Below are 25,968 nucleotides of genomic sequence, written 5' to 3'. Positions count from 1 at the left end.
CTCCACGTCCACTGAAGTAACGGGCTTAATTTGCAGCAAGGGTTTAAGACAAACTTTCTACCGCTGAGGACAGTTAAGAATTGGAATAGGCTGCCATGGGAGGTTGTGAAACCCATCAGCGCAGGGGTTTAAGAATAAGTCAGCAAAACGCGTCCGGCATGGTGTGAATTTCCTTGCTCCTGCCTCAGCCCTGGGCTCTGACCTCGACAGGGTTGCCCGGGGTCCAGTTTTTGACGGGTTTTAAGGGGACCCTTGCGGTCTCTGGTCGGAAGTGGCGACCGGACACCAAAAGTCCAGTCACCGCAACTCTGTCGTGGCCCCGCTGCCACCAGCCCAAAGCCCCTTTCGCCCCCAAGCGCTGGCCCCAGAGCCAGGGAGGGGCAGAGCTGGAGGCACCTCCCAGCCTGGCTGCGCAGGCCACTTCTCCTGTGCAGGCGGCTGCCCGGGGCCCGGTCCGACGTGCCCCCGGGGACCTCCCACGGCTGCAGGAAGCTCCCGGAGAACTCTGTGCCACGAGCTGCTGCCGGCCCGAGCGGGAGAGACACGGTCCCCTCCAGCCTCCCTCTGGTCTTGTCGGCGAGGTAAGCCTTCGCCTTGCGGCCACCCGGCTCTGGGTGAGCCCTCAACGTCCCTTCCAGCCCTCCAGCTCCGGGAGGCGGCGCCGGCCCCCGCCTCGGTGAGACGAGCTGCTGCGGGCGGAGACCTAAGCCGGCAGGGCCACGTCCGGTCAAGGCGGGGGCCGCTGACTGGCCTGTGCTGGGCTGGAGACTGGGCCTCCGTTTCCCCAGCTGGACGTGGCATAATAACGCAGCCCGTGACGGTGATGGGCAAAGGCAGGGGAGCCGGGCCCAGGCCGGGCCCCCTTTGCTCTGGCAGCCGCCGCAGAGGCCAGGGCTCCGCGCAGCAAAGCGCGGCGGCTCCGGGCTGCCCGCGGCCTGCACGCAGCCCGGCGCCTAGCGGGGCGCGTTGCCCCGGGGCAGGCAGCAGCGCTCTGGCTGGGACGCTCCCCGGCGACACCCGCAGCCCGAGCCGCGGCAGGATTTGCAGGCGGCTCCTTGGCGGCCGGCAGCCCCCGAGGCTGCTCCTCCGCGGGCTCGGCCCCGGGGCCGCGCTCCCGGCCCGGGCGCCTCTGCTCCTCCCGGGCCGCTCGGCGCTTCCCCTCCCTGCCCAGGGCGCGGCTCCCCCTCGCCCTCCCGGCCCGCGCGTGAAGCGCGGCTCCCGCTCAGGCCGGCTTTCTCCTCCTTGGCCGCTCCCCGCGTCGAGCGGGGGCTGGGCTTGGCGGGGGTGAAGCCCCGGGGAGCCGAAGGGGCGCCTCGGCACCGGCCACGAGGCTCTGTGGCCCCGACTCTTCCCCGGCCGGGCTGGGCCAGAACCACCGCAACTTCTTCCGCGAGGTGGTAGCCCGGGCTAGCCCCTCCTGCAGCCCCGCCGCCCTCGCCGGGAAGGCGGGACTCTCCTGCCCCCCGCCCAGCGCAGCAGGTGCAGGAGGCGGCTCGCTCGCCCTGGAGCAGGGAGTCCCGGGGCCGCGGTCCCCTGTGCGAGCGCAGATCCGCGGAGATGGATTCGCTGTGTGCCGGCCTCCTCCCTGCTTTGACACGATGTGCTGCTTGCCGCCGTGCTAGTGGGTATCCGCAAAAACAACAGGAGGGCTTGTGGCACTTAGACACTAACCAATGTAGGAGAGCATAAGCTATCCGATGAAGTGAGCGGCAGCTCACGAAAGCTTAAGCTCTCCTACATTTGTTACAGAGTAGCAGCCGTAACAAGTACTCCCTTTCTTTCTACATTGGTTAGTCTCTAAGGTGCCACACGCCCTCCTGTTCTTTATGCTACTTGCCTTTCTCAGCGCCAGTAAGCAAGGCTTTCAGTGTATCGGAGCCAGGGGAATCCCCCCCCCCCCAGCCCCAGCTCACTGCCAGTTTCCTAACTGCTCGTTCAGTAATTTCCCAGGCACAGATTATTCATTTGTTCTCCTTTCTAAGTTTGTCTTCCACGTACATGACCGATAAGATAACCTATGTGTATACTATGATACACTATTGAACAGCTGGTAGCTCTGAGACCGCGTTGTGACTGTCTTTGCTGATCCTTGGCACCCTGGAAATGTCACAGAATCAGACTGGCTTATAGAAGGGCTAGTTCAGGGGTGGGCAAACTTTGTGGCCCGAGGGCCACATCTGGGTATGGAAATTGTATGGCGGGCCATGAATGCTCACAAAATTGGGGGTTGTGGTGAGGGCTCCGGCTGGGGGTGCTGGCTCTGGGGTGAGGCCAGAAATGAGGAGTTCAGGGTGCAGGAAGGGGCTCTGAGCTGGGGTTGGGGTGCAGGGGGAGGGGAAGGGCTCCAGATGGGGGTGCGGGCTCTGGGGTGGGGTTGGGAATGAGAGGTTGGGAGTGCAGGAGGGTGCTTTGGTCTGGGACTGAGGGGTTCAGAGGGTGGGAGGGCAATCAGGGCTGGGTCGGGGGGCTGGGGTGCAGGAGGGGGTCGGGATGCAGGCTCTGGGCAGCACTTACCTCAAGCAGCTCCCAGAAGCAGAGGCATGTCCTCCCTTGGGCTCCTATGTGGAGGCGCAGCCAAGCGGCACTGCATGCTGCCCCGTCCACAGGCGCTTGGGTAAGGGCAGCGTGTGAAGCCCCCTGGCTGCCCCTACACAAAGGACTGCATGCTACTGCTTCCAGGAGCCACGCACAGTGGGGCAAACCCTGACCCCACTCCCTGGCTGGAGCGCTGGAGTGGGGCAAGCCCTGGACCCTGCTCCCCAGTGAGAACTTGAGGGCTGGATTAAAACATCTGGATGGCCAGATGCGGCCCCCAGGTCGTAGCTTGCCCACCCCTGGGCTAGTTTAATCAGGCCAGCTAATGCCATGCAACAAGGAATATAACATACCCAAGGCTCCGGTATGTTATATTCTCCTTAAAACCATTGTAACGGCAGCAGGAATAGTCGCTTACTAAGAAATTTGGATTGCAGGTCCCTTATTCACCAATTCAGAAATACTAGCTTCTTGACTGCATATTATCCATTGGGCAGTGAATCGGTGCTGATAAAGAGATTTAAACTTCCTTGCCTCTTCTAGCGTTCCCCTCAAGTCTGCAGTTCACACAGAGCCGCTGAGCATTCTTCCCTCTTCAGTCTTTAAAGTCTCAATTCAGCAAAATGCTCACGAGTATGCATAATTTTAAACATATGTTTAAATGCTTTGCTGGATTGAGGCCTAATATAAAGTAATGAGAATTGTTTTTTCCTAGTTTCATCTGGAAACCTGTCATTCCCTGTTATTAACATGTCACTTTGTCTGGTGAGTTTTCCTGTATTCTTCAGATATCGGACTTGATGTTTTATCGACAGGAAATGTTCTCTTGGTTTGTTCTAATACCATATTTTAAAAATAGTTTTTTCATTCCTTTCTGAACATCACAACTTCTTCCTCTTTTTTGAAAGAATCTCTTTTTATAAGACAAATGTCAGCGGAAACAATTCCCTCCCACATTTTTCCTGATCATGACATGAAGATGGTTGCAGATAATGTGGCTCAGGGGCTACAGTTTGCTAGCATGAGTGGAAGAAACCCAAGAGAAGCATTCAGGTCTAGCAGACTGAGATTGAGTGCGTCTTGCCTATGAGGAGCAACTATTAGTCACAAGTCCAGATATTATGAAGTATTTTGCATACCACTCTGTACCTTAACCTCCCTGAACACTCTTCTGCCTATTTCAAAGAATAGTTTGAATCAAGAGTGGAAACTCTTAAAATGTGCTGCTAAGAAGGAAAAACAGCAGCAGCAACAAAACTGTGCTACTAAACGAATGGATGAGAGAGTGAGGTTTAAATAGAGTAGATATTAAATGGTGCCCCGATTCTGTATCAGAAGTTCCAGTCATCATGCTGGTATGATCTGCTAAAAAGGAATAGGATTTAAGAACCATAAATTGTCAGATTTCAATTTCAAAGCTTAGGTAGCTGTCCACATTTTCACTACCTTTTTCAAAGGCTGTCTATGATTTTTTATATCTCACCCAGTTAGGATGCCTGCCTCTAGAAAAAAAAAAGGTTCCACTAGAAAATATGCAACCTGATAGAAACACAAAGAATTAAACAACAAACAAATCTTGCATTAGTTTTTATGCATAATCCCTGAGTCTTTGTATTCAATTCAGGATAGAGTATGGAACCTTATTATTCATATAACTTTTGTTTTTTAGCTCAGTGGTTCTCAACCAGGTATACACATACCCTTGGGAGTATGCAAAGGTCTTCCAAGGGGTACATCAACTCATCTAGATTCATAGATTCATAGATAGTGAGGTCAGAAGGGACCATTCTGATCATCTAGTCTGACCTCCTGCACAGTGCAGGCCACAGAATCTCACCCACCCACTCCTATGAAAAACCTCACCCATGTCTGAGCTATTGAAGTCCTCAAATCATGGTTTAAAGACTTCAAGGAGCAGAGAAGCCTCCCTCAAGTCAACCATGCCCCATGCTACAGAGGAAGGCGAAAAACCTCCAGGGCCTCTCCAATCTGCCCTGGAGGAAAATTCCTTCCCGACCCCAAATATGGCAATCAACTAAACCCTGAGCATATGGGCAAGATTCACCAGCCACATACTACAGAAAATTCTTTCCTGGGTAACTCAGATCCCATCCATCTAATATCCCATCTCAGGGGATTTGGCCTATTTACCCTGAATATTTAAAGATCAATTACTTACCAAAATCTCATTATCCCATCATAACATCTCCTCCATAAACTTATCAAGTAGAATCTTAAAACCAGATAGATCTTTTGCCCCCACTGCTTCCCTTGGAAGGCTATTCCAAAACTTCACTCCTCTGATGGTTAGAAACCTTCGTCTAATTTCAAGTCTAAACTTCCTGGTGGCCAGTTTATACCCATTTGTTCTTGTGTCCACATTGGTGCTGAGTTGAAATAATTCCTCTCCCTCTCCTGTATTTATCCCTCTGATATATTTAGAGAGAGCAATCATATCTCCCCATAACCTTCTTTCAGTTAGGCTAAACAAGCCAAGCTCCTTAAGTCTCCTTTCATAAGACAAGTTTTCCATTCCTCGGATCATCCTAGTAGCCCTTCTCTGTACCTGCTCCAGCTTGAATTCATCCTTTTTAAACATGGGAGACCAGAACTGCACACAGTATTCTAGGTGAGGTCTCACCAGTGCCTTGTATAACGGTACTAAAACCTCCTCATCCCTACTGGAAATGCCTCTCCTGATGCATCCCAAAACCGCATTAGCTTTTTTCACAGCCATATCACATTGGCAGCTCATAGTCATCCTATGATCAACTAATACTCCAAGGTCCTTCTCCTCTTCCGTTACTTCTAATTGATATTTGCCTTGTTTTAAAAAGCACTAGCTAAGTCAGTACAAACTTAAATTTTATACAGACAATGACTTGTTTGTACTGTTCTATATACTATACACTGAAATGTAAGTGCAATATTTATATTCCAATTGATTTATTTTATAATTATATGGTAAAAAGGAAAATAAGCAAATTTTCAATAATAGTGTGCTGTGACACTTTTGTATTTTTATGTCTGATTCTGTAAGCAAGTAGTTTTTAAGTGAGCTGAAACTTGGGGTACCCAAGACAAATCAGACTCCTGAAAGGGGTACAGTAGTCTGGAAAGGTGAGAGCCACTGTTTTAGCTAATTACTGGCTTGAGCGTGGGCAACTTTCACATTTCTTCCCTAGCTAACTGGACGTGAATCAAACAAGGAAGAACAAGTGCTCCCAGCGCTTCAGGAAATCAGGTGCTTCAATGTACATGCTGTGATTTCACTCATGGGAATAGGACATTTATGTAAGGCTACAAAGTGGAGGTACCACCTTGGAAAAGAAGAAATACGTTATGTGTCTGAGGCATGTTGAAATAAAATCTAATATGAAGAAAATTGAAGACAGCTGGCGTGCTTCCTGATTTGCCAACAGATTTTTGTATTTTTATCTAGAACTACAGATGCATCCAAACTATGGGCTTGATCTTATGTTTATTGAAGTCATTTGCAAAATTTCCATTGACATCAATGGTCCAATCCTGCAAACACCATAATCATGATGGAAAGCCCTAGCACCCAATAATTAAGGTTTGCAAGATCAGGTCTATACTTTGGATGCATCTATAGCTAGAATGAGCAGCATTTTATAATGTAAAGTACTTAATCAGATATGAGTCGAAAAGAAATGGTATAGAACATCTAACATGAAATATAAATAGTGGATGGAAAAACAACCATTCTCTCCAACGGATATGAACCTTGCCAGTAAATCTCCTGGATTATGACCTTATACATGTAAATATGCTTTGATGATAAAAAAAATTTCCAGTGGAAATCCCATCTTCACTACACTTTTGTTATATTACTCATGAACTTAGTTTTAGACAAATTTGTTGTATATGTGATGGATCATGTATATTTGTTTTTCTTCCAATACTCTGTCAGTTAAACTAAGAACACTTCCCTTTTTTCCAGAGAAGACGCTAGAAGTCAGTCAAGAAAATGGCTTTTGAAAGTCTGATTATCCCATTTTTAATGTTCCTCAGCAGAGCTACAACTGGTAAGCACAAATCAGCATCACTGTGACAGTAAGACATGGCATCATTTGGTGAATATTTGGTATACTCTAGCTGGGAGAATTTTTTTGAATGAATAGTTTATTTGCTGAAAAATGCAGTTTTGGGTTGACTGACACTATTTGTGAATTTGGGTCAAATTGGCAGATAGTTTAGGCCAAACACAAACTCTCTTTTTTTTTTTTATTGAAAAAGTCTAAATGTTTCCTTTCAAAAAGTCAAAATGAAACGTTGCAACTTTTTGTTTTGAAAAGACATTTCATTTAGAAATGTAGTTAAACAAAGAAACTAACAAAGAGTAACAAATACTTGAAAACAAAATGAAATGGAAAAAAAAAGTTTTTTGTTTCAGTCAAGCAAAACATTTTGTTCAACCCAAAGTGAAATTTTGTTGGATTTTCATTTCAGCAAGAAAAACTGAAGAATTTTCATTTTGGGTTGATTGGTTTGGCCACTGAACTGAAAAATCAGTTATTTGCTCAGTTCTAGTTAGTAACACATCATGCAATGACATTCTGCTCCTTCTCTCTGTTGCAGTACTGGAATCTACAGTGCATATCAGGAATTAAGTAGAACAATGGATAGTTATTTTAAGTTAGTAATGGGTCTGAACCAAACCCTAGACCAAACACTTCCAAAAGTTTGGTAAAGTTCCAGATCCAGTTCCAGACTTTGCAGTTTAGATAGACCCATCTTCAAATAGCAAAATTGTGAAAGGAGAGGAAAAAAGATGGTCTTAGAGACCAGATTCTGCCACCCTCCCTCACTAAAAGTAGTACCTTAGGTCCTGATCCAAAGTAGTTACAGTCAGCAGAACAATTCCAATTGATTAAATGGACTTTGGATCAGGGCCTTACTCTGTAAGTAGCCCCACTGAAATCAATTAAGTAAGGTACTATCCCACCTGAATAAGGATTGCAGAATTGGGCTGTGACAGAGAGCTGGGAACCAACAGCTGAGCCAGCACTCTGATCACTTAAACACCAATTAAATCCCCCACCCCCAGGCTGGACCTGACTGTGCCTAATTAGTGGATTAGAATGGTCCGAGGAAGACTAAAAAGGTAAGTAACCCATTAACACAGACGGTAGAAGAAAGCAGAGGAAGGAAAATACTGTGGAGGGGCAAGCTAGTGGAGCAGAACCAAAAAGGGTCTATGGAAGGAGAGATTTCTTCCCTGTACTTGGCAGAGGAGAAATTGATGCTGTAAATGATGTGGTCAGTAAAGCGGGAGAAGAGCAATGTAAATAATTATAGGGTGGTGTTTAACAATAGAAAGTCTCTGAATGATCTGTGTAGAAAGAGTAGAAGACAGGAGCAGGATCATGCTCTATCACACAGACCCTTACAGATGTTTCCTGAAATCCATGGGGAAACACTCCCATTTCCCACCTTTCTCTAGCCATGAAAAGTTTTGCCTGAGTAAGGGCAGAATAAAGATTTGAAAACTGGGTCTTCAGGTTGGAATAAATGTTGATTCCCTCATATGGCTACACTCTTCAGCAGCTATTAGGTCTGCTGGAAGAAAATCTGTTTAGAAAGAAACCAGATAGACAGCAACTGTCATTAGAATCAGTCCAGTCTCATTATCTGAAAACAGATGCTTCCTAACCATTCTTTTTTCTGTGAAGAAGAGCTGTGCCCCGTGCGTCGCTCCATTGATGTACTTGAAGGGGAATATTTTTTCCTTTGCTTCCCTGGATCAATACAAGATAAGCTTCGCAGTAAAACATACACAGTGACCTGGTTCAAAGAAAGCGAAGGAAAGGTGAATTTGATCCAAGAGACACAGAAACTTGTTTTAAATGGGAGATTTCTGGAGTTTTGGCCAGCTGAACTCAGTGACCTGGGGAATTACATATACAGACTCAGGTGGGTACGCATGCCCAATGGATAATGTAGAGTCTTTGCAACTGTATAAAAATAGGACCTGATCCTCTACTATCAGAACCTTGTGTAGTCATTAGCACCTATGCAAAGGGGTACAGAAAGCTACATTTACCCAAGTAGTATCATGTTACATTCATGTGCACAACTTTAAATAACTACACAGAATGCAAAGCAGTGGAGAATTGAGCTCATAAAGTTTACAATTAATTGCAGGTAGACAGAACCTCTAAAAGTTTAAGCAAAACTTTTGTTAAAGAAGACTAGTGGTTTTTTTTGTTCCTCCCAGACATGGCACATTATCTATGCTTAAAAACTGATTAATAACATACTTCTTTCAACTGATATGGAAGAGTCTTACTTGCGTTGAGTAAGTAACTGAGTGTGTGAGAGTGTTCCCTTTGAAATCAATGGGACTAATTGTATGTTAAAGTAACACACAAGATGAGTAAGAATGGCATAATTAGGCTCAGGCTTTTATGCAGAACTTTACATCTTTGGAATTATTAAAAGCACAAATAGAATTTGTTGATTTTTAGTTGAGTATGCTCTTTCACCTCAGAATAGCTTTTACAAAGCAGTGACTCAAACGGAGCTGTAAGACTAGTGCACTTTTACTTGTGATATTGTTCAGTAGGGCAGGAAGAAAGTGTGGTTTAACAATGGTTAAATCAAGTTTTGAAAAGGTGAAGATGTTTCTATTATAACTGACTTATACTGAAACTACAGTACATTTCAAGACAAAGGCTAAAATAATAATTCCTTTTTAATAGTGTATTATGTAAGCAGTGGTTTGTGCTTTGATTGCCGGAAAATTTAAAGGCTCTTTCCTGTTAAATAAAATACAGAGTAGATGTGTGACTGCAGATATATAGCACTGAAAAATACAAAACTCAGTTCTCCAGTAATAAAAAGGGCTAGAATTTCATGGACTACAACTTTATATTAGACCTAATTTACCAACAGAAAGCCTCCATTATTTTTTTAAATGTCCAAAAATTGTAATTAGTTTATAATATGATTTTATTTGTTGATTTTTAAATTAAATTTATTTAAATATGAACTTAAAAATTATAGGAATGATTTTAAGAATATTTGATAATATTATCAAATATTCTTAATCAATTAAATTGTTGATTAAAAGTATTGACATTTTTCATAAAAATTGAAAAACATCAACAATTTTTTCAAGAAATTTCATTATAGAAAAAAAGTCATTTTCAGTTGAAAATTTGCAACCGGCTCTAATGGACAATGTACTAAAAGAAATAGGTGAAATGTATTGAATTATTTGTTCATGTTATATTCTTTACTCAGCTGTTTTGACCCTGAAGAAAAATAGAGGTTCCTTAGATAAAGCAGAAATGCACCAGTGAAACATTTTTCACAACAAATCACAGTGTTCTGATGGGAAAAGCAAACAATAAAAACAAAATCAAACAAACCAAGCCCCTCCCCCAATAAATAAATAAATGAAATGAGTGCAGTTTTGTTTATTGAGTCAATTTAACAGTTTAGCACAGAGTTGACCACAGTTAGCCCCATTTCTTGTCATGAAGGTTCCTGCTACATTTGACAAGTGGAGTTGACTGACAATCTTTACCACACATCTGTGATGGTGTTTGTACGGTTTTGTGCATCACATATCCTAAATTCCTGTGGTTACCAGAAATCAGGTCAAATAAGCTCTTCCATAGTAGTGACCTTGTAACTAGGTAAATTGTAAATAACTGGAAAAAAAAATAGAGGTGGAAGTCAGTGACAAGCAATTGACACACTTTAAGACTCTGAGCCTGCAAATACTTACGCATGTATTTAGCTTTATGCATGTACCCTGTTGAAGTCAATGGGACTATACCCATTCTTGAAGCTGAACATATGCTTACATGCTTTGGGAACAGAATGCTCAGCACTCAACTATAAAGTGGTAATACTAAGTCAAAATTTGACCTTGATAGTGAAATGGCTGAGGGGTGATTTGTAATCTAATATGTATTCAGTACTTTTTTTTTGTAAAATCTTAATTGCTACTTTATGAATTTTCACTCTCCAATGTGCTTTGCTGAGCTGGCTACATGTTTTGCGTTTTACCCAAATAGTGATTTTGTAATACCATATTCCCCACAAAGTACAACCAAAGAACTAAAGTGAAAGCCAAGACAGAAAGATAAAACCTCATAGAGTGTAAGAGACAAGGATGTCTCTTAATGCATGTTGACTAAAATCTTATATGATTGGAGATGCTCCAAGCCAAATTCATACCTAATGTAAGGGTCGTCATCTGTAGAGTTGCACCTGTTTACCCCAAGTCTGAATTTGGCCCAACATCTTCAGTGTGTTGTACAGCTAACTGTGAAGTTATTTCACAGAATGTGTTATCACAGAGGAAGGGCCTCTCTTATTATGCTGAAGAACTGTCTAATGGGAGGAAGTATGACCTTGCGGTTGAGCACTGTGCTAGGATTAAAAAAAGATGTGGGTTCAGTTCCTCATTCTACCATAGGCTTCCCATGATTTTGGGCAAGTCAGTTAGTTTGTCCATCTCTATTCTCCATCTGCAAATTCTAGATGATAATACTTCCCTACCTCACCGGGGTGTTGTAAGGATAAATCTATTATTAATTCTCAGGTGACAAAAGTCATGTTGAGCATATAAATAAATAGGTTAACTGTTCCTGCTTTCTTCGTTTTCCCTCTTATGATACACAACTAATTTTTAGACTGTGCCAAGCCAATTTTTTTTGGATTGGTTTACTCTGACTCCACATACATTTATTAATCAGAACATGAGGCCAATGTTTAATCCACTCCCTTCTTCTGAAATTATGACTGTTGTATAGATCATTTGAAAACAGTATCAGTGGGTATTTCCTCTAATAGAACTATCTCCAACTCAGTCCAGACTAAATAAAACAAAAGTAGCTTAGTATTTAGTTTAGGATTGAACAGAGAAATTATATATAAAATAAAGGATGTTTAACAATGTTGTTGAGGGTCATACAGAAGGCTGATAAAACTACAAAACATATTTGGTACACTAGAATTGGAAAAACGTTAAAATAATTTAATTGAGTAAAAGCTGAATTTGCTTTGGTGGTATTCATGACTCTTTTTATTGCAAATATTTTTATTTGTGATATTTTTTGTTAGCAAGTATGTTAACATAAAACAAAAGTTTGTGAGTACTCTTGCAAATCGAGCTACTTGTTTAGATGCCTTAATGTATAATTGAGAACTTCACTTTAGCACCTTTTTTGAAACGTTGATTATTGCCTTTCAGTGACATTCATCTTTCCCCAATATTTTAATTCCCCCAAGACTCCTCCAGATCCCTTTGGCCCACATTAATGTACATTAATGGGAATATTCAACAATGAAAGTATTTACATATTGTATCAAAATAATTAATATGGTAATGTGTAGCTATGAAACAAAGTATCTTTGTTCAGTAGTAATTTGAGCTTCTCCATGAAACCCTCAGGATTTGTGAACATTTTCACAAATACTTTGGTGGTCACATATTCACAAACAATGAATAATGTGACCACATGAACAACAGCAGAGTGAGCTTGCCAAGTTTATTTGTTCATAAATATTCACAAATCACTTTTTAAATTATTATCACTACATCAAACCTTAGTGAATTAGATGAGTAAGTCTATAAACCCACTAACTAGTCATTTTAAACTACTTGAGTATCATTATGCTAATTTGTATGTATACTTGCCACCATATATTGTTATATTATTATAAATAATTATGAAACTGAATGGTTTCATGATTCTGTTTTGATATGCTTGTCTGTTACTTAAGCTGGGCCTTTACTGAAAATAACACCTAGTTTTATGTGGGGAAGTAAAGAAAAGGAAGTAAAAGAAAATGGGGCAATATTAGTATGCTTTTTTTCTAATGATTATATTTTAGGTATATATTTTTTATACCCTACCTACATGACTTTAAAAAACACCCAAAATTGTTTTTTTTTATTCCATAGCAATGGAACATATAATGTCACATCACAAAAGTGGTCCCTGAATGTACTCAAAAGAAGTAAAGACAGTTGTTTTAACACAAATCATTTATCCAGGCAAGTGGAAGATGTTGGAAGAGGTTATACACTGAAATGCAATGCTGTGCACCACAATAAAAATGTCACTATAATGTGGTACAAGGTAAGTAACCAAAAACATCACCACCCAAATTAGTAGTAAAAAAAAATAATGAAATGTTAGACCTTAGGAAAAGTAGATTACAAACTTAGACATCTAAAAGGTTTCAGAGTAGCTCTACAGTCATGTAAAAATCTTCAGTAATTCTGGTAAGTGACACAGTTCTTAGTACAGACACACAAAAGAAAACCCATTTGTCTACTTGCAAAGATTTGCAAGATAAAGTATATTAGCAATTAGGAATTGCTTATGATCTCAGGGTTGGGGAATGGTAAAATATTTGATGTTTGAACCTACCTGATAAATTACCCAGCCTCAACTCTCTTTAGTGCATGTGGGATCCTGACACTAAAAGGAGTGCAAAGGGACTTACCTGAGTGTTGGGATTTGCTTATACAGTAGTTGGCAGCTTGGAAGTTTTGGTGTTTCAGATCATTTATGGCATTAAGAAATGTAAAATAAATTCCATTGTTTAAAGTGAACCTTTAAGTCTCTTCTGTACTACAAATACACCAATCAGGGGACCTGATTACAACAGTTGCAGTTGTAGTGAACTGTGTTCTATAATTGGGCTATAGCCTTGGACACATTCCTTTAGTTTTCCTATCTCTTCACCATGTTGGGTAGCCCTTTCCATTCCTCCATGAATTTATATGGATGCTGTTTGTCCGCTCCCAACAGTTGGGAGCAGAGATGTCTCATGCTCATTTTGGAGCATAGGAGCTACCTACTAGATCAGATCAGTGGTCAGTCTGTCCTGTCTCTTGACAGTGGTCAATATCATTTGTTTCATAGGAAAGTGCAAGAAATCCTGGAGTAGTCAGTTATTAGTTAACTTGCTCCAGGGAAAGTTTCCCCCTGACCCACAATGGTTAGAGGTTGGTGTGTGTACTGAAGCATGGGGGTTTATATCTCTTTCCAAACTCTTATTTGCTTTTTAATTTTTACTTTATAACCCTGGAAATATTTATTACCCATATAAATGTCCCATCCTCCTTTGAACCCAGCTAAGCTCTTGGCCTCAGTGGTAACTTGTGACGATGAGTCCAACAGGCTAAGTGTACATTGTGTGAAAAAGTATTTCCTTTTATCCGTTTTATATGTGCTACCTTCAGCATTCATTGAATATCCCTTTCTTCTTGTATAATGAGAGGGTGAAAAGAAGTGCCTTATCTACCTGCTTTATACCATTCATTTGTAAAGCACTGGTCTAATTTGGGAATAGTATTCTACCAAACAGAATTTTTTGTGAAATTCTTCACAACAATTTAAATCTTTTTTTTAATCAAAACCATTATTGAAATGGTTAAAAATTTTGAAAAAAAAATGACAAAGGGGTTGTTTTGAACCCTGGAAACAATTCTGAAATGTTGATTCCCCTTACCTTCCCCCCCATTTTTGACGAGTACTATTTCCATGTGTATGTAAATCATTAATCTTTGAACAAATTCCAACTGAGGCAATGCTGAGACACACACATGGCACACTAGAGAACAACTGCTTTGAGTAATGGATTGGCTAAGCTTGCAGAGCCTAGCCAAATTTTTGAAAAATGGATACTTAAAATTCAGTGCCTAAATCTATATTTAGACACCTTGAGTAAATGGCCTGATTTTCAAAAATACTAAGCAACCATGGGGGGATTTGAAATGAGATAATTTTTTAAAATCTTGGTCCCAGTTTTCAACATGGGACTCTCTCTGATGTCCAAATCCTGTGATCGAGTACTCAGTTTGGTACTTAATCTACATGATTATTTTAGATTACTCTTATTTCTTATTTTGTGTGCTATATTGTCATTTGGATGTCCCAATGCTGTATTAGGATGCCCATGTTTGAAAATTGGACCTCAGCCTCTCTTAGCTGTCTCTGAGCATTTTCCCCCAAAGGTTTCATTTTAAAATATTTATTTTCTCATTTGAAGCTTCAGAGTGTATCCATAGCATGAAAATTATTTAAATTTTCTTTATTGAAACAGAACTGTAACATCTATAACTCTGCAAATGAGAAGGAACTGGATTTTTCTAGTTTAAAGATTGAAGACTCTGGGAATTATACATGTGTTGTTTCAATTAGTCATGCAGGAAAGGCATTCAACACCACAAGTACAACAGAGCTGATGGTGAAAGATGGTAAGATTGTTTTCTTAGGAGTCTGAAGACCATATAATTACATGTTTAATGGAGGCTTCCTATGCAAAGTCCATTTTTTCAGGCTTTGTGAAGAGGAAAGGATGTAGGTCATTATCTCTAACTGTAGATATCATTAGGTCATGTAGTTAATTGCATATTGTGATCAATTCAAACTGGACAATGTTGTTCAGTCTAATTGTTGAAGAGGCACCACCTACCAATATAAGCGTGCTGAATATTTTAGAATTCAACATTTAAAAAAAATGAAGATGGGCTATGGACTAGAGAGAAGCTCTTTGAAATGAAGTAAAATCCTCTGAAATATGCATGATCGAGTGAACTTGAAACATGTTCCAATCTACTGTAGTTCTTGTTATGTACTGTACAGTGTACACAGCACTATCTCTCTCTCTCCCCCCAGGGAAAGCAAAACTCTTTGACTTTGCACTTTGACTTATTTTATAAGTAAGCTTCTTAATAATTTTAAAAGCAAAAAGAGACAAGCAAAAAAAATCTACTGGTTTTATTTAGTCTTATGTGAATGTTCTGATTTCTCCTCCTCTCCCTCTGCCGCCCTCGCCACATTCCACCTCTTCAGTTCTTTTCAATTTAGCCACAGTAATAAATGCAACAATTTCAGAAGTGGTTTTGGAGATGAATCTTTGAGGACCTCATAAACGGAACACTTTATGAGTTCATGAAAAAAATTCATTTTTTTGCTGGACGTTTTGCTGTTTTAAACTAGTTGGTATTGCCAGAGCATCAGCTGTTACTCAGATGAAATTATACCGCTGATTCATCAGTGTTCATAAATATATTACTAGTAGACTGAAATCTATATGATATGCTTAAGCATGGGTTTTTGAAAAAGAGCCAAGGTATCATTTTACAGAGGTGGGATGTTAGAAAAATAGCATTTTAAAATATTGCATTTTTTTTCTTAGGTGCAGCTGAAGTTGTTCAATTGGAGATAATTGAACCTGGAGAAATTTATGTTGAAACACAAATAGGTATCTAATTATATGAATAATCTTTGTGAATGTATGTTGTTTTGTTCTGATCTCTATATGGTGTATGGTCTGGTTGAGTTTAGTGAAACTCAGAACTGTCTGCAAGTTCTCTTTGCTCAGATCCATAGCTCCCTACTGGGCCAAGTGTTGATTTGTGGCTTCCCTATTTCAGAGGAGTCATCATTGGTAGTAATGGGCATAAACATTCACTGAGTTCAGCTTCCCTGTTCAAGAGAAAACTGAGATGCTCACTATGGCCAACAAAAGGAAGTTCTAGTCATGTTTCCTGGTTCTGTAGACCTCAAAGCCCCATTGGATGGCTGACACAAGAGGGATAGGTCATCAAGTGGATAGTAAGGTAGAGCAACCCCTTTAACATGTGGTTCAGTGTGTTTGAGGATGCCTTTCTGTACAGAGACATGGAAAGTAGGAAGGTTGGCAAACCTGTTAACACAGCCAGTTAGGCAGACCTGTCTGAACTGCAGAAGAACTACTGTAGTACACATTTGTGACGAGCACTAATAAAGCCAAAATCTTGTTTACCCCAGTGGATAGGAGCAGTGCATTAACTAACTTGTATGTGGACACATATTTTGTGTGGTGTAAACCAGGTTAGTTTATTTAAAAACACATTAGAGCTACACTTTGGGTGAGCAGCGGATATACTTTTCAATCCCTGCAAACAGTGATTCAGTATTTAATGTGTGTAGCTGAGTTAGACAGATTTTCATATGGATCCTATAATGAGGATTCTAAAAACAATTCCATTTGAACCGTGTGCTGTGACAATGGTGCTCAATCTAGGTCAACTTCCTATAGCCATTTATTTAAAATGTGCCTGCACAAACTTTACAGACTGACAGTTACCTTATAAAATGTGCAGAGATATTTTAAATGAAGTTACTTTGTGGCTTATGGGGACACAGTACCTTGAAAGTGTGGATGGGTACTGACATTGCATTCTTGGAATGATGTTTTAAGTTAAAAAATAACTGCAGATCAGGCTTCATGTGACAAATTCCTTAGAAAATTGGCTTTCTAGTAATACCTGAATATCAGTGGGTTAGAAAATGATCTCACTGAATTCTTTGAGAACAGCATACCACATCCTGTTCTGTATGGTGTCCTTGATCATCTACAGATGGGGGGAAAATACTCTGAGTTGTCTTGGTACAAGAACTGGCCCAGGGACACAATTAACTTTTAGCACAACTGGTCCTTTGATTGCAGCTTAGTCTGGACTCGGTTTAGCCTCATGTACATTGATGCAGATGATACATTGGTTCATTCTTATTGGCTGCGAAGCTTGGAGGAGGTCAGCAACACATACTTCCTGCTCCTGGAGTCTGAGGCCTGGATCCAGAAAAGATCTTAAGTGTTGTAATGCTGAGCATCACAGTGCCTAACTTCTAAATGGCTAGAAAATTACAGGAACACCATTGCAATCCACAAAGCTTGAGTTAGGTTCCTAGGCTCCTTATGCAATGAATGGGGAGATATAGGCAGCTTACAGTGTGATCCCCAAGCCAGCACGCTAGGTGGGTACCCACCTAAACTATCCAATAAGAGATGCTGATGAGAGGGGTGTGTTCTAGGACAGGGAGGCACCTGTCTCTGCTTAATGATCCATGAATGGGAACTCACCACCTGGAGTCAAACAGCTTAGGCACATAAGGCATTTATTGAGGTAGGTACCTGCCTTACTGCCATCCACCAGATGTCTGAAGGAGTTAGTGGTGCCCACCTTATACCTTTTACCCCAGTAGTTAGAGCACTCGCCTGAGATGTGGGAGCCCCAGGTTCAATTCCCCCTGTCTCTGCCAGAGGGGAAGAAAAGATTTGAACCGAGGATCTCCCACTTCTCAGGCAAGTGCTCGAACCACTGGGATATTCTTGTCTGGATTCTCTGTCTCTCTTAATGAAGTTCTTCCAGTGTGTTTAAATGATGATCTCTCTCTTTCTCTCTGGCCTAATGACTGTTTAAGTATTTATCCACAATGGAATGGCCACTGGGCAAGTGTGAGCGAGAAAGTGAGCAGAAATCTGTAGCCTGGTGGTTAGGAAACCCATGTGGGAGACCCAGGTTGCAGGCCCCCTGCTCGAGTTGTTCCTTCATTATTTATCCATAGTGCAACAAGAGAGTCTGAGAGAGCCCCATGTCAGCCTGTCTCATAGCTTGGTGGTTAGAGCACACTTCGATGCGATGGGAGACCCATTTTCAAATCCATTCTCCCCTTCTGGCAAAAGGGGGAATTGAATTCTGGTCTTCTATGTCCTATGAGAGTGTGCAATCACTGGGCTAAAAGTTACAAAACCAGCATCAACACAGCCTCCTCTGTCCAGATTTTGAATGGGACCCACTTTGGTAGGTGACCACTGAGCAAGCCTATTGGATCCGGCCCCACACACGACTTGTGTGGATGAATGTCTGCCTTTCTCAAGTTTGTGAATCACTCTGGAGCTTAGGTGGGAGATAGGTGTCTGGATGCCTAGAGAGATGCAGTATGCTCAAAGGCAGAAACTTAGGCACCATGGGAACTTTTACCCTGACATAGGCGCCAAGTGAGTTTAGGCACCTACAAGGTTCGGCAGGAGTTTTGAGGATCACAGTGGTGCCAAAACTGGAACTTAGGCACCTAAACCCCAAGCCTCTTTGGAACTGGGCCCGAGCCACCAAACAATGCCCACGGAGTTCTAAAATCAGGCAACTATTTGACCTCTAGGTTTACGTTGCATACAGTGCATAGCAATAACAAAACCAAGAATGTTTCTCTGAAAATGAAAAGGAGTACTTGTGGCACCTAAGAGACTAACAAATTTATTAGAGCATAAGCTTTCGTGAGCTACAGCTCAAGTGAGCTGTAGCTCACGAAAGCTTATGCTCTAATAAATTTGTTAGTCTCTAAGGTGCCACAAGTACTCCTTTTCTTTTTGCGAATACAGACTAACACGGCTGCTACTCTGAAACCTGTCTCTGAAAATGAAATGCTATTTAAATTAACCTTACAGTATTTGAGAGTCTCTAAGCTGATTACTTTCACAATACGTGGGCAAAAGTAGTTGCAAAATGTCGGTACCTGTAGCTGACACAGCTACAATGCTTCATCATTGCACAGAAAATAGCTTGTGATGTAGGGATATAAAAATGGGGGGATATTTCTTCTAGTATGGAAGACTTTTGTGTGGAGATATGAGAGAAGGCTTTTGTAATCTTGTGGGCCACCTACTCATCACACACCTGGCTTGAATATATATTGTTAGTTACGTAACAGGGGCATATAAGGTGTTAAGAAGGAAATGGCTCATCACCCCTCAACTATAGGACATCTGAATGTCTATCAGTTGAAAATTGTCATCAACTGAAGTGATCCAAATGCATTGCTAGTATCTCAACTGTTAAAGGGCTCAAAATGCTTTAAAGAGTTCAGTCAATTTTCAGTGCACTTGTGTAGATACTGTAATACACAGAAAGGTTGGCTGTATTTTTCGACATGCTGGGAGCCACACTGAAGGTTGTCGTATGACATCCAGATTGCATCTCTAGCAATCAGAATCCCCATTGCATTGTGAAGGTTTACACTATTCCTATGAGTGGATGTTAATTTTTACATTGGTTTGCCTAGGTAAAGAGGTGATACTCAACTGCACAGTTTTCTTGGGTTACTCAGATGCTGCCAAGCCAATATACGTCCTGCATTGGATAGACAAAAATTTAAATTCATGTTCAGAGAGCACTAAGGAGGAACAATCAATATGTGAAAAGGAGTATGCTTTGTAAGTATGTTTACTGCAAAATGTTTTTCTTCAGTGTTTGTGCAATATAACATATTGCATTTTGTGTTCTGCTAGCTAAGTGTAACATCTGAGTTTCCTTCAGTCCTGTCTCTCACAATCTACCTATCAGCTGGCCGTCGGTTTCCATGCAGGATGTCTGTGATCATGACTTTTAATGTAGCTTAACATTTTTTTTAAGACTATTAGGTTTTCACTGTATTTACATGTGCAATGCTGTAGGCATAGTCCTAATTATGTTGGAGTCTCCCATTGTTCTGCTCTTTGCCTCAGTAGAGGCTTCCTTGGCAATAGCTTCGATGTACACTCCTGCTGCAGTTTAATTGTGAAAATTAACAATGAGAAGGGGAGAAAAATATGTATCAGTAGTAGAGCTATGCAGGAACTAGAATTACTGTTCCACAAAACATTCTGAAATACTGAAATTTCAAAATTTTCCAGGAAAGGAAATTATTGGAAAAAAAATCATTTTGGGACAATGAGACTGGTTCTGTTTCACTTTCGTAACAATGAAACATTTTGCTCTGAATTTGATTTAATTTTTTTAAAAATTTCTAAACTAGAAATTATTTTAACATTATAAATCAGAAAAAAATCCGATTTTTTTTTCTAAATGAAAATTTGAAGAAATCAACACATTCCCACAAAAGATTTCAGTTTTGACAAAATGACATTTTCTGATGAAAAAACATGGTCAGAATTTTTTAAACTAGCTCTAATCAAGAGCCATTTGGTGGGTAAACTATACTCCGATTCCAGGGGCCTGAAAAGTGTCACACATCCTGTACTGATGTGCATGTTATGAACATGCCTAGAGTTCTAGCGGTTGTACTAAGAGAGCTATTGTACATTCAGCTCAATGATGACTGAACAGATTATCACTAGCTTGTTTGAATAGACCAGGAAGGAGAACTATCAGGCTTCCCCATACATATTAGTGTTAGGGGCTGGCTGTTTCATTTGAAAATGGGGAAACTGAAGTTACCGAGAGTCTGCAAAGGCATCCAGCCTCTTAAATACTGGCTAATTTTATTTAACTGTTGAAGGTGTGAAATGCCAGTTATTGGCCAACTGGTAGCTTCAGCACAAGTGAAGCTCTGTGCCTGATTAAGGGGAGGAGCTGTTTGCTGTGAGGATAGAGTGATATTTCCTCTCCAGTTGACTGGGCTTTAAATATGAAAGTTACAGATTATGATGACAGAGGTGGGGCTAGCTATGTAATGAATATTGAACACGCTAGATCTTCAGAAGAAGACCTCTGTTGCACATGGACAAGTGTTGGGATTGATTTTGGTTGACTTGTTCATGTGTCTCTAGCTCATTTACTACATTGGATTGAACTGCTCTTTGAACAAGTGGTATTTTACTCCTCGCCCAGAGATCAAATTTTAAAGGTTAAAAGACTTAAGTCTAAAAGATTGTGTGTTGGTAGCATTTAAAATTGGTGGGTGGTTAAGCAGATTTGGGGTCTGAGAGATAGTCTTTGTTTTAGAGGATATAGAATAGATAATCATTCTCTTAATGGTTCTTTTTTACTTTATCTAAACGGTTCTCTCCCTTGCCTCCCCGCCAATTACAAGAAAGGGTAAGGACAAGGACTCTTCCAAAAATTCTGTTGGTGCAGGTGTACCAAGCTGGGTTGGCTCTAGATTCTAATACACAGAAGTTAACAGGTAATCAAAGAGTTGAAGAAGAAAGAATTGGGGAATTAATTATAACCGTAAATCCAGTGGGGCGATTTGTACTGGTAATTTATAAATTGAGAATGCTGGTACAGAAATGACTTGACCAGCTAGATGGTGCTCTACAGAGCTTTTATAAAATTGTTATTAAAATTATATCATGGAACATTAACAGCCTCAAAAGTAAAGCTCGTGATCTGGAACTTAAGACTAATTTAGTGCAATTTGATATAATTTTTTTAAAGAAACCTGGCTTACCAAAGATGAATCTTTGTATCTCCCAGGCTATGAATTTTGTTTGGAAGGATCTATTAAACATGTTAAAAAGGGCAAATCAGTTACTGGTCAAGCCGTTTTCATTTCGATCCATTTCCAGCGATAGCTAATGTATTAATTGTGGATAATCCCTATCCTCAAGCTTGTAGTATCTAGATAATATTTTAATGAACGCTCATTTGATTCCCCTGTTACAACAAAGCTATGGGAAGAGTTAGAATCTATTATTGAGATGCTGGCTGCTTGGAAATTATCCAATTCTTATAGGTGATTTTCCTGCTCAATTGGGTGGGGAAGATAAGAAATTGCAACGTCTTTCAAATAGTACCTTTTAATGACCAGTTGTTTGTCCTTCCCCCCAAAAAATTCTAAAGATAAAGTAACAAACTCAGCAGGCTGGATATTTTTGGTGATTTTGGACAGATTCGGGCTGGGAATACTAAATGGTAGGGGCAGTGATGACATAGTGAGTTATTTGACTTATACCTCTCTTAGAGGGGCAAGTAGGACTGACTATATTGAAGTTCCAATTTTAAGTTGGCCTTATTTTGCTAACTTTTCAGTGGCCCTTAAATATGATAGTGACCTACTACCCCTCCAGGTTAATTTTTGCTCTCTGGTCCCATTACATCAGTTGATCCCTGTTGGACAGTATTTCACTTCTAATTTCAAAGGCTTACATGCAAGGTGAAGTAAGTGTAATCCATTGGTTAAATCTAAAATTAAAGAGACTCTCTCCTGTAATTATCAGCTAGGGTGAAAAAAACCACATCTTTTAGACCTTAGAGATGTGCATATATTCCTTAATGTGTGTAATAATATTGTTCATAAATTACAGGTACCAAAAAGGGTTATTCCTTCCCCCTGAAAGATAAAATAATTTGGTATGACAGCAATTGTTTTCATAAAAAAGAAAACTGTTAGATGATGGCAAGGGAGGCCAGGAAAGGAAGCTCACCGGATTCTACCCAAAAGCTAGTTAATTTTAGGAAGCTTTATAAAAAATTGCCAAAAGAAAAAAGATGGAACTTTGCATGGCATTGTGGAAGGAATTCAAATTTGCTGCCAAAATGAAAAATTCTTTTTTGGAAACTGGTAGCAATGGGTTCCAAGAAGATCAGGATTCAGAGTAGCAGCCGTGTTAGTCTGTATTCGCAAAAAGAAAAGGAGTACTTGTGGCACCTTAGAGACTCCTTTTCTTTTTGCGAATACAGACTAACACGGCTGCTACTCTGAAACCTGTCATTATGCAAGGCACTGAATTTAGCCGTATAGAGTGGAAATCTGTCAACTTCATGAAAAATTTTAATTTGTTAGTATCTAAGGTGCCACAAGTACTCCTTTTCTTTTTAAGAAGATCAGGAGTAATATTTTTCTGTACTTCATAATGATAGGCCATCTATCACGACCCTGAGTCCCTACCTCACGGCAGACTGTAAAAAAAGGGCAGACCCCAAACTGGTGGTATGTTCTATAATTGTATTTCACCAAGCCACCAGACAAATGTGAACTCCTGGATCATAGAATCATAGAAGATTAGGGTTGGAAGAGACCTCTGGAGATCATCGAGTCCAACCCCCTGCTCAAAGCAGATCCAACCCCAACTAAATCATCCCAGCCAAGGCTTTGTCAAGCTGGGCCTTAAAAACCTCTAAGGATGGTGATTCCACCACTTCCCTAGGTAACCCATTCAAATGCTTCACCATCCTCCTAGTGAAATAGTTTTTCCTAATATCTAACCTAGATCTTCCGCACTGCAACTTGAGACCATTGCTCCTTGTTCTGTCATTTGCCATCACTGAAAACAGCCTAGCTCCATCCTCTTTGGAACCCACCTTTAGGTAGTTGAAGACTGCTATCAAATCCTCCCTCTCTTCTCTTCTGCAAACTAAATAAGCCCTGTTCCCTCAGCTTCTCCTCATAAGTCATGTGCCCCAGCCCCCTAATAATTTTTGTTGCCCTCTGCTGGACTATCTCCAATTTGTTCACATCCTTTCTGTAGTGGGAGGCCCAAAACTGGACGCAGTACTCGAGATATGGCCTCACCAATGTTGAATAGAGGGGAATAATCACTTCCCCCGATCTGCTGGCAGTGCTCCTACTAATGCAGCCCAATATGCCATTAGCCTTCTTGGCAACAAGTGCATGCTGTTGACTCCTATCCAGCTTCTTGTCCACTGTCACCCCCGGGGTCCTTTTCTGCAGAACTGCCACTTAGCCTGTCAGTCCCCAGCCTGTGGCAGTGCATGGGATTCTTCCATCCTAAGTGCAGGACTCTGCACTTGTCCTTGTTGAACCTCATCAAATTTCTTTTGGCTCAATTCTCCAATTTGTCTAGGTCACTCAGGACTCTTTTCCTACCCTACATAGTATCTATCTTCCCCCCCAGCTTAGTGTCATCTGCAAACTTGCTGAGGATGCAATTAATGAAGATGAAGATGTTGAACAAAACCGGCCCCACTACACTTGATACCAGCTGCCAATTAGACATTGAGCTGTTGATCACTACCTGCTGAGCCTGACGATCTAGCCAGCTTTCCACCTTATAGTCCGTTCATCCAATCCATACTTTTTTAACATGCTGGCAAGAATTCTGTGGGAGACCGTATCAAAAGCTTTGCTAAAGTCAAGATATATCACATCCACCGCTTTCCCCATATGCACAGAGCCAATTGTCTCATCATAGAAGGCAATCAGATTGGTCAGGTATGACTTGCCCTTGCTGAATCCATGTTGAATGTTCTTAATCACCTACCTCTCCTCCAAGGGCTTCAAAATGGATTCCTTGAGGACCTACTCCATGATTTTTTCCAGGGACTGAGTTGAGGCTGTAGGTCCCCCAGATTCTCCTCCTTCCCTTTTTAAAAGATGGGCACTATATTTCCCTTTTTCCAGTTTTCCGGGACTTCACCCAATCAACAAGTTTTTAAAGATAATGGCCAATGGCTCTGCGATCCCATCAGCCAACTCCCTCAGCACCCTCGGATGCACTGTATCCGGCCCCATGGACTTGAGCACATCTTGTGCACAGCTTTTCTAAATAGTCCTTAACCTGTTCTTTCACTGCTGGGGGCTGCTCACCTCCTCCCCATATTGTGCTGCCCAGTGCAGCAGTCTGGGAGCTGACCATGTCTGTGAAGACCAAGGCAAAAAAAGCATTGAGTACTTCAGCTTTTTCCACATCATCTGTCACTAGTTGCCTCCCCCATTCAGTAAGGGTCTCACACTTTCCCTGACCACCTTCTTGTTGCTAACAAACCTGTAGAAATCCTTCTTATTACCCTTCACATCCCTTGCTAGCTGCAATTCCAGTTGTGCTTTGGCCTTCCTGATTACACCCCTGCACACGTGAGCAATATTTTTGTACTCCTCCCTAGTTATCTGTCCAAGTTTCCACTTCTTGTAAGCTTTCTTTTTGTGTTTAAGCTCACTGAAGCTTTTTCTGTTAAGCCAAGCTGGTCGCTTGCCATATTTGCTATTCTTTTTGCACATTGGGATGATTTGTTCCTGCGCCCTCAATCAGGCTTCTTTAAAATACAGCCAGCTCTCCTGGACTCCTTTCCCCCTCATATTAGCCTCTCAGGGGATCCTGTCCATCAGTTCCCTGAGGGAGTCCAAGTGTGCTTTTCTGAAGTCCAGAGTCCGTATTCTGCTGCTCTCCTTTCTTCCTTTTGTTAGGATCCTGATTCAACCATCTCATGGATACTACTGCCCAGGTTGCCACCCACTTCTACTTCCCCTACCAATTCCTCCCTGTTTGTGAGCAGCAGGTCAAGAGGAGCACGACCCCTAGTGGTTCCTCCAGCACTTGCATCAGGAAGTTGTCCCCAACACTCTCCAAAAACTTTCTGGATTGTCTGTGCACTGCTGTATTGCTCTCCCAGCAGATGTCAAGGTGATTGAAGTCCCCCAAGAGAACCAGGGCCTGTGATCTGGTTGTCTGAAGAAAGGCTTGTCTTACCTCATGTCTGGTGGTCTATAGCAGACACTCACCATGACATCACCCTTGTTGCTCTCGCCTCTAAACTTAACCCAAAGACTCTCAACAAGCTTTTCTCCAGTTTCATATTGTAGTTTTGAGCAATCATACTGCTCTCTTACATACAGTACACCATTTCTCCCCTGCCTGTCCTTCCTGAACAGTTTATATCCATCCATGACAGTGCTCCAGTCATGTGGGTTACCCCACCAAGTCTCTGTTATTCCAATCACATCATAGTTCCTTGACTATGCCAGGACTTCCAATTCTTCCTGCTTGTTTCCCAGGCTTCTTGTGTTTGTTTACAGGCACCTAAGATACTAGCCAATTGCCCTACTTTCTCAGTGTGAATCAGGAGGCCTTACCTGTTGTATCCTCCTTGTGTTTCTTCCCGATATCTCACTTACCTCAGGGCTTAGGTCTCCATCCCCTGACAAACCT

The 25,968-nt window shown here is 41.5% G+C and overlaps 1 protein-coding gene across 6 annotated transcripts in view; it reads left to right on the top strand.

Moving 5' to 3' along the window:
• Positions 1–442: 442 nt before the first annotated feature.
• IL18R1 (interleukin 18 receptor 1) overlaps positions 443–25,968 on the top strand; it is a 43,712-nt gene continuing 18,186 nt past the window's right edge. The window contains exons 1-8 of one of the 6 annotated variants that reach the window (XM_043513712.1): positions 453–581; positions 3,251–3,300; positions 6,500–6,584; positions 8,235–8,472; positions 12,482–12,659; positions 14,635–14,788; positions 15,733–15,798; positions 19,422–19,572. In XM_043513712.1, coding sequence (XP_043369647.1) covers positions 6,527–6,584; positions 8,235–8,472; positions 12,482–12,659; positions 14,635–14,788; positions 15,733–15,798; positions 19,422–19,572 — 845 coding nt within the window. In that variant the 5' untranslated portion in view covers positions 453–581; positions 3,251–3,300; positions 6,500–6,526. Of the gene's footprint in view, positions 582–3,250; positions 3,301–5,720; positions 5,780–6,499; positions 6,585–8,231; positions 8,473–12,481; positions 12,660–14,634; positions 14,789–15,732; positions 15,799–19,421; positions 19,573–25,968 lie in introns of those variants that run through there. The other 5 variants (XM_038386912.2, XM_038386911.2, XM_038386910.2 and 2 more) reach the window with 5 other exon arrangements.

Source organism: Dermochelys coriacea, chromosome 1, assembly GCF_009764565.3.
Source record: "Dermochelys coriacea isolate rDerCor1 chromosome 1, rDerCor1.pri.v4, whole genome shotgun sequence".
Lineage (NCBI taxonomy): Eukaryota > Metazoa > Chordata > Testudines > Dermochelyidae > Dermochelys > Dermochelys coriacea.
The sequence above is the reverse complement of the archived record's forward strand: the minus strand, read 5'-3'. Positions and strand labels throughout refer to the sequence as shown.